The sequence below is a fragment of the Acanthochromis polyacanthus genome, chromosome 12 (assembly GCF_021347895.1).
Source record: "Acanthochromis polyacanthus isolate Apoly-LR-REF ecotype Palm Island chromosome 12, KAUST_Apoly_ChrSc, whole genome shotgun sequence".
Taxonomy (NCBI): Eukaryota; Metazoa; Chordata; class Actinopteri; family Pomacentridae; genus Acanthochromis; species Acanthochromis polyacanthus.
In genome coordinates this window covers 36377819-36387072 of record NC_067124.1, presented here as the reverse complement: position 1 = coordinate 36387072, position 9254 = coordinate 36377819, and the positions used below count along the sequence as shown (strand labels likewise).

Genomic DNA, 9254 nt, shown 5'->3' with positions numbered 1-9254 from the left:
TCTGCGGGCCTTTACATTGATTTGAAGTATATACTTAATGCAAATAGTCGTGTTTAACCCAAATACCTACAGCTAACCTGCAGTCATCAATCCCTCCTGTTCTCATTATGGTTTCACGTCGACGTATATGTGTTTTATAAGAACTCTAACCGCAGCTGATGCGCTAAAACATCATCTGTAGGGTCATATTTTGGCTGAAATTCCAACAGTTTTCAACATCCATTCTGCCGTGACGCGTTCATGGCACTTCTGGGCTCCTGGACATAATGTACCAACCCATTTAATTTAACTTGAGATGATTTCTTTCTTTGTGTGTGAGCCTTTAGGTTGATTAGAAGTGTTTGTGGGTGCAGGTAGTCATGCTCGACCACATTATCTGCAGCTAAACGTTAATTAAGTAGCTCAGGTCTGCGCATAGCCACATCTAATGCGTTAAAATAACACCTATATGGTCACATTTTGGCTGAAGCTCAACATTACTCAACGTACGGTGCGCCATGACGCGTTCACGGCACCTCTAGGCTGCAGGACCGATTGGAATAATCCATTTAATTCATAATGAGAGGGTGTGTTCAGTGACAGGGGGCAATAGGTTGAGTCTAAGTATTTGTTGGGTGCAAACACTCAAGTCAAACCTAATTATCAGCAGTATTGAGCCCTCTCAGTTCTCAGATTGGCACACAATCACAAATACTATTGAAAATAACACCTAAATATTTAGATTCTGGCTGAAATTCAACATCCAGTGCGCCATGACGCGTTCAAGGCACTTGTAGGCTGCTATACGCGTGATAATTACCTATTTAATTCAAGTTAATATCATTATTTTCTTTATTTGAGGGGTCTTGAGATTGATTTAATTATCTGTTGCGTGTAAATACTCTCAAATGATCAGCATCTAGTCTGCAGGATGGACTCCTCCCAGTTCGCAGTAGCGTTAAATAGGCTGTTAATGTAGATAATCTGTTGGTACACACCCGTGCTAACTGTAGGATTAAATGCCCAGGCCTGCAAAATGACCCCAAGTGGCATTTTGGATCAAAATTACGCCGAATACAGAAGCTTGGGTTGTTTTTTTGGCTCTTAAACGCATCTGCAGCTGAGTCCAGCTCCTGGTTTGACTGTGGCCTCGTGTAACCTGAACGTAGCAGCTCTTCTAATTCAACATTATTGAACATACAGTGACAGTACGCATGATGATAATCAGTTTATTTCGACGTGCGATGATGCGTTCACAGGCTGATTGGAAGTATTTCTTTTTTGGTGCAACAAATGCTCCTGCAGTGTTCAACCCTCCCACATTTCTCGGTTATTTCTCCTCCTGTTGTGCAGATATATGAGGCTGTTTCCCTGAAATCGGACACAAGGATCTCTTTGATAGCGGATCATAACTTGATATTTGCGGACAAACCGGTGCACGCTCGTCAGAAGAGCGTTTTGCAGCCAACAAAGGCCGCCCTGATCGGGGGTGAAATGAGTTCAGCTGGAGAAAGCGGCGGCGGCGGCGCAGCTCCGTGTCGTGAGTTTGTCGCTAGATGGCAGGAGGAGCCCAGTTTGCGGGGGATTAGCGGGGTCGTGCAGCCTCCTGCAGCAGAACTGGGAATAAAACATCCAGAGCAAACCATGAGATGGCATTCAAAGGCGCAGCGGTGGACTCGAAGGTAAGAAAAATGTGTCAGGATTCATCTCACAGAGTGTTTATTGTGAGGCAGTGTGGGTGAACAGAGGGGAAGATGTGCGATATAAAATTATTTTTAAAAGCATTTGATATGAGGCTGATGTAACACACTGTTCCTCACTTATTGTAATCCAGCAGCAGCAGATAAAGTCCGTCTGCTCACCTGCAGCGCACATCTCCTCCTCCTGCAGCCTGAAACGCTGCAGCTCAAACACATATTTCTGACATTTTTTCTGCCTCCGTCCCTCAGACTGTGCTCTTCAACCTGCTGCTGTGTCTGCTCATATTCTATTCTCTTTTCTACATGATCGCCAGCGTCTGCTTCGGTGCGTTCAGGTGAGTGTCCCTCACACGCATGCGCACTGCCGCATGAAAGCCACAAAATATAGATGTAGATTTCAATGTTTAGAGTCCATAAAACATGCTTTTTAAAAAAATGATCCAGCCTTAAACTCCAAATTTTTATTCAAAACTGCATATTTTTATCTAACTTTAATCTAGAGGAAGGAACACATACGGATTTTAGTAATTCTTTTGGGAGCTGGATCGTCACGAGAAATGTTTGTAATAATAAGAATAATACATTTAAGATGGGATAGTGCAAATGTGACTGTTGTGGAAGTTTACCGGGGTCCAGAGAGGATGAGGAGACAGCCATAGGGAGACACACTGAAGACTGATAATTACGAGTAAGGTTTACTAATATCAGGAAATGCGACATCGATATACAGCAGGTCCTCGGTTTACGACGTCCTCGACCTACGGCATTTCATGGTTATATCGCCATCTCCTATAAATTTACTGAGAGAGTCTTGTTCCCTCATTCAGACTCATGCACTTTGGAACGTTAGAACTAATTTTGCGAGGACGAATATGTCATCACATGGGGCTTTTATGTCTTATATTATGATTTTACCACTGTGTTAGCGTAGGCGAGTGACATAGTTATGTACAGTTTGTTAGTTCCGACTTATGGTGAAAATCGTGTCATGTCACGCCATAGGAACGGAATTCTGACTTACACTGGGGACCCTCTGAATAACGTAGTTGGGAGAGGGGTCAGATTTACATTAACATCAGTACAAAATTAAAAACTAATAATTTTGCTGCAGAGTTTGACTTCAAACAGCTCAGAGGAGACAGATTTAGTGAATGTTGACTTTACTCAGATCCTGTGGTTTATGTGTCGAGACTCCGTGTACTTTAATCCAGGGAGATAATAAAGAGAAACAGTTACACTAACACTGATGTTTTTCTCCTCATTTAGGCTGGAGAACTTTGACGGACTGATTCCGTTCGACTTCAAGACCAAACCTGCAGAATCCAACTCCAAATACTTGGGTGAGCACAGTTAATGCGCCCAACATGACCGTCAGAGAGTGTGAACTTTGTACGGTAATAATGTGTTCTCTCCCTCAGTGAACCTCCTGTCCTTGGAGCTCACCTACTTCTGCAGCGGCCTTTTGTTCGCCGCCGTGGTGAGGAGGCGTGTTTGGGACTACGCCCTCACCATCACACTCCTGCATGTAGTCATCACCAGCCTCGGTGAGGAGAAACCCAACGGCAACATCTGCCCACGTTTAAATCGCAAAACGGGATTTGTAACGCCGTCTTTTGGTTTCGTGTTGCAGTGATGCTGGAGTTTCCCGTGGTGTGGCAGTGGTGGCTGGCTTTAGGTAAGAAAAACACCAACGGAAACTTAAAATCAGGCCCGGAATCATTCATAAACATGCAAAATTTAGATTTCTAGGTCATTTTTATTCCAGCAGTGGATGTCTTTTTGCTGGAAATAACATAAGTAACTGATCAGAGAACTACTGCATCAGCTCTTCTCAGTTTAAAGTATGTTAGAACGCTGTAAAACATGGGTGTCAAACTCATTTTAGTTTACAGCCCAATTTGATCTTAAGTGGGTCTCAGTCATAATAGCCTATAAATAATGACAACTCCAAGTATTTCCATTTGTTTTAGTGCAAAAAGTACAAGTACATTCCCGATATGTTCACGTTTAATTAACTATCTTCTTACAAAACATTATAAACATCCTGAAATATCTTAAGAAAAATAAATGCCTGATGTTTGGTTGATGAATGAATGAATTTTGTCTTACATTTTAAGCAAAATTTGTAATAAAAAACATAGAAATAGTTCAATTTGTTCACAAACATCCCTATCAAAATGTCTTCCTCTCTTTTGTCATTTATTTGTAATAACTTTAGGTGCTTCTATGTTGTTTTTAATACATTTTTTACTAAAATTGTCACGTCCAAAGCATAAAATGCTACATTACAGGGTTTATTCTGGCTGCAAATGACATAAAGAAGTAACAAAATACAGCAAGGCAGCGTGTTAGAGATGCCAATTATGACATTTAACATTTATATCAATAATACCCAGTGATATTGTCTTCAATTTTAGAGGAAAAAGCAACTTTTCGATCATTTGAAATGGTCCTAGAGCGTTCCAACACACTACAAACAGAGAACAGCTGTTGCAGTAGTTCTCTAGTCAGTTGTTTATAACATTTCCAGCCAGAAGAAACCCGTGGTTCAATAAATATCCACTATAAATTCAAGTTTTCAGCTTAATTTAACCTAATGACCTCAGTTCTTCATACGTTTCCTTCGTGTTGCAGGCAGCGGCTTGTTTCTGATGATTTGCAACGGTCAGCTGATCGCCTACTTCACGTGTCAGAGCGAGCAGAGCTACGCTTCCTTCAGCATCTACTGACGGGCAAACCGCTTCACAAACAGCCTTGTGAAGTGAGGAGGAAAGGATCGGACCAGATGCTGTGCTCCTCGAGACGTGCGTTAGATCCTCCACAGCGATGGGCTCTTTGTTCGCCTCTAAAGAGTCCAAGCTGTGTTTAAAGGTTGCCAATGGACTGCTGTTTGTATTTAATTCCACGCTGCATTCTGCTTGCACGGTGACTCTATGCAGCATTGGCGCAGTATTTTCAGTACCTTCCTATAAGCTGTGAATGTAATGGAAAAACGGGATTTTTGCAATATTGTTGTATATTTTAAAATGTAAAGTGTTAAAAAAATAAAACTGCTCCAGACTTAATGTTTATTGTTCTATTAAAACAGTGAGGATTCATGAAATAGTGACCAGCCTATTCCATATTATAAACTCGCGATGCTCAAAACAACCTAAAAATATTGTTTAACAACCGATGAATCACGCAGCAGAGCAAGAATCTTTTGCTCAAGTGCTTAAAAATAGATTTGCATTGAATAATTTATGATATATAAAATAAATATTTGAAGAAACACACTCCCAGCTGTTATGAAACTGGATCTCTGGCTACAAACTCCGTCAGGTTCGTGAAGGAGAATCCAGGAAAGGCCTCGCTGGCTCCGACCGCCTGGTGCCGCTCGTCGACGGAGGCTGGTATTGGAAGTATCGTGAACTCTGGGTCGATGTAGCACACGTCACAAGGACCAGACTGCAGGAGGAAAAAAAACACAGTCAGGTGAACTGTGCCAGAACTTAACCCTCGTGTCCTCGTGCAAGTCAAAACTGGCCCGTTTTATAGTTTGAAAATGTGGAAAAAATCCGTATTTTCACAGGGAAACTTCTGATGTCCACATTTTCAACATTTGTGGGAAATCTCTGAACATTTTTTTGGTGGAAAAAATGAAATGTTAAAAATGTTTCTTAAGAACATTCGCAAAAAAATCAACCAAAATCCAGCAAATTTTGCTGAATTTTAGATGATTTTTTTGTGAATGTTCTTAAAGAAAATATTAGAAGTTTTACTGATATATATGTAATCACTTTACATATTTTTATGATTTTTTTTGGTAGATTTTTAAAAATTTTTGGAAAATATTTACAGGAATTTTCTTGCCAATTTTGGGGGAATTCTTTTTAAATAAAACTTTTAAGGAATTATTGGAATTGTCTTCCTCAAAGTTTTGCAAATTTTCTGAAATTTTGGGATTTTGTTTTATTTTACTATATATGGAATCATTTTAGATATTTTTAGGATTTTTTGAAAGATTTTTATTTTTTTTTGAAAATATTTACAATATTTTTTTCTTGCCAAATTTGTTTTTTTTAAATAAAACTTTTAATGGAAACTTTTATGGAATTTTCATCCTAAAGATTTTGTAAATTTTCATAAATTTGGGGAATTATTTTGCTGAATTTTTGGATTTTTTTCAGTGAAGAAAACAATATTTTTTTGGTGCCTGTAAATGAGGACAGCAGGAGGGTTAAAACAACACTTCTCTGGATTCATTTCCTACCAGTTTGGGGATGAATGGAGGTTTAACTTTCTTTGCCAGGAGGTCGTCCCAGTTGGTGGAGGCAAAGAAAGGATGCTCCTGCAGCTCCGCCTGGAAGCACAGCAACATTAGCTCTGGTGTTAATGTGTTTTAATCGCTCTGTCTGGCTTTTTTTGGAAGTACTTACGACGTCACGACTCTGCCCAAGGCGCTTGGAGACGTCTCTCTCCAACAATCCCTCCAACAGAGCGCCGGCGGCTTCAGAAATCCTGCTGTGGAGTTGCAGGGGAGCGTGGAGGATGTTCTCAAACATCTCCACTTTGCTTCGGCTGTAAAACGGAGGCTGAGAAAGAGAGAACGAGGTGAGGAGGAAGGTGTGCTGGAAAAAAATGCCCCTCTCAAAACAAGAAAAAAAAATATTTCAAAGCACTTTTACTTTGAAATAAGTGAAAAAATCTGCCAGTAGAACAAGGGAAAAATGCCTTGGTAAGACTTCTTGAAATAAGATATGATATTTAGAATATTGAGATCTTAAAATTAGCTGGGAAAACTTATTTTAAGCTCTATTTTACCAGGATCGTCAAGCTTAGGTGTCTTAACCTTCCTGCTGTCCTCATTTACAGGAACCAAAAAATATTGTTTTTCTCTGAAAAAAATCCAAAAATTCAGCAAAAAATTCCCCAAAAGTATAAAAAAAATTGCAAAATCTTCAGGAGAAAAATCCTTAAAAGTTTCCTTTAAAAGTTTTATTTTAAAAAATGCAATAAATTAAATTTTAAAAAAGAAATTGTAAATATTTGCAAAAAAATAATAAAAATCTTCCAAAAAAATCCTAAAAATATCTAAAATGATACCATATATATCAGTAAAACTTCTAATATTTAACATTCAGGAAATTCCATTTGAATAATTCCTTAAAAGTTTTATTAAAAAATAAAAAAATCCCCCAAATTTGGCAAGAAAATTCTTGTAAATATTTTCAAAAAATGACTAAAAATCTTCCAAAAAATCCTAAAAATATTTAAAGTGATTACATATTTATCAGTAAAACTTCTAGTATTTTAAAGAACAGTCACATAAAAATCAACCAAAACCCAGCAAAACTCACTGGATTTTGGTTGATTTTTATGATAATATTGCTAAAGAAACACTTTTTTTAACATTTTGTTTTTCCATCAAAAATGTAGAAAACGTGGAAGTTTTCACTGTGAAAACATATATATTTTTCCACATTTTCAAACTATAAAACGGGTCAATTGGATCCGCAGGACGACAGGAGGGTCAAAACAAGATAATTTCAGGATTGTTTGATTTAACCAGATATTTAAGCTGCGCTGTCTTAAAACAAGTCCCTCCATCTCGCTGAAATGTCACTTGTTGAGTGAATTGATCTTTAATCCAGTGGAATGAGAGATTTTGACTAATAATAAGACAAACAGACTTGGTAAGATTTGAAGTTTTTGCAGTGAGATGATGAGAAACGAGACGGATAACTTCACCGACACTCACTATTCCGCAGATCATCTCGTAGAGGACCATGCCGAGGCTCCACCAGTCCACCGTCGGGCTGTACGCTCGACCCTGCAGAACCTCAGGAGCCAGATACTCCGGAGTCCCACAGAAGGTGTGCATGATCCCACCGACCGCCACTCCTTCCTTACACAGACCGAAGTCAGTCAGCATCACGTGGCCTTCGTGGTCCAGCAGGATGTTCTCCGGCTTCAGGTCTCTGCACAGAAACACAACTTCAGTCTGCTGAGTCCTAGTCTGACTCACCAGATGTAGATTTCAGGTGGACGTCTGACATCATCACAGAAGTTGGTGAGACTGTTTAACCCTCATGTTGTCCTGCGGGTCAAAATTGACCCGATTTAAAGTTTGAAAATGTGGAAAAAACATATGTTTTCACAGTGAAATTTCTGATGTTCACATTTTCAACGTTTTTGGGAAATCTTTGAACATTTTTTGGTGGAAAAACAGAAACATTAAAAATATTTCTTAATAACATTCCCAAAAAAATCAACTCAAAAAATCAATTTGTGAATGTTCTTAAAGAAAATATTAGAAGTTTTACTGATATATATGCAATCTCTTTAGATATTTTTAGGATTTTTTGAAGATTTTTACTATTTTTTGAAAATATTTACAATGCATTTTTTTGCCAAATTTGAGATTTTGGGATTTTTTTTTAAAAAATGAAACTTTTAAGGAATTATTGGAATTTTCTTCCTGGAGGTTTTGCAAATTTTCAGAAATTTGGGGAATTTTTTTGCAGAATTTTTCGGTTGTTTCAGTTTCCTCTGGTTCCGCATCTTTATTTTTTCATGCGATGTTCGAGGAAAAGGCGGATGTCAGTGGAAACATTTCATGGGAATCTCTCTGCGTGAATGAATCAAACATGCGGAACGCTTTAAATCAAACATGGACAAAGAAAGTGAGCGAGCTGTGAAGAACCCAGCAGAGCGGCCGGTTTAAATCGGTGTATGTGGGCGTACGAGCACCTGTAGACGATGTTCAGAGCGTGGAGGTAACCCAGAGCTGCTGCCATCTCTGCAGCGTAGAAAGCAGCTCGAGCTTCTGGAAACCAGATTTCCCTCTGAAGGTGGTAGAAGAGCTGAAGGAGAGGAGATGAAGGGTCACGTACGGGTTCTGTTCATGGATGTTTGCGTTTAAATGTCACATAATCCGCACACCTCGCCTCCGTTGACGTAGTCCAGGACGAAGTAAAGCGTGCTCGGTGTTTGGAAAGAGCAGTGGAGTCCAACCAGGAATGGATGCTGAAGACCTTTTAGCAGGACGCTTCTCTCCACCATCACATGCTTCTGCTGCACAAACCATACAGCAGCAGTCAGAACATACACTGGAAAAAATACACTGTTTTTGCTTGTAATTATTTCATCAATTTATGGGTATTCTACAGATTTTCCCTGTTTTGCTAAATTTAAAGAAAAGGTATGAATTTACATGATAAATGAAGAAAGCAGGTTAAACTGCAACATTTAAATGTAAAATTACACTATTTTAATCAGAAAAAAAACGATGTTGTACAATATTTGAAGTAAAAACCATTTGGATGGATGTCATGGATAAAAATCTTAATAATAGCTCGTAAAATCTCAGAAAAGAAACGGTTCATTCACATTTTGACATGAAAAAGAACAGGCCAAAATTATAAATGTCAACTTCATATTTTGTATTTTTACAAAAAGTAATTAAGTGGTTTCATTTTTAACAACATTTGATCATAAAATTACATTCTTTAATGTATTTTACTGAGCAAAAAAATCATTATTTTACAGATATTTCCCTATTTTTTGAAGTAAAAAAATATGCATATTAACAAC

At 38.5% G+C, this 9254-nt stretch overlaps 2 protein-coding genes across 3 annotated transcripts in view; one reads left to right on the top strand and one right to left on the bottom strand.

Annotated features, from left to right (window-relative positions):
• Nucleotides 1-921: 921 nt before the first annotated feature.
• Nucleotides 922-4744, top strand: LOC110965601 (transmembrane protein 244-like). The gene is made up of 6 exons (XM_022214711.2): nt 922-1661; nt 1929-2014; nt 2946-3019; nt 3098-3223; nt 3310-3354; nt 4314-4744. The coding sequence occupies exons 1-6, from the start codon at nt 1629-1631 to the stop codon at nt 4406-4408; spliced, it is 459 nt and encodes a 152-aa protein (XP_022070403.1). The 5' UTR covers nt 922-1628; the 3' UTR covers nt 4409-4744.
• sgk2b (serum/glucocorticoid regulated kinase 2b) overlaps nt 4734-9254 on the bottom strand; it is a 26609-nt gene continuing 22088 nt past the window's right edge. For both annotated transcript variants that reach the window (XM_051957411.1, XM_022214710.2), the window contains 6 exons: nt 8604-8735; nt 8412-8524; nt 7420-7639; nt 6098-6253; nt 5932-6021; nt 4734-5126 (listed from right to left, as the gene is read on the bottom strand). In XM_051957411.1, the coding sequence (XP_051813371.1) occupies nt 4965-5126; nt 5932-6021; nt 6098-6253; nt 7420-7639; nt 8412-8524; nt 8604-8735 (873 nt within the window). In that variant the 3' untranslated portion in view covers nt 4734-4964. The remainder of the gene's footprint in view (nt 5127-5931; nt 6022-6097; nt 6254-7419; nt 7640-8411; nt 8525-8603; nt 8736-9254) is intronic.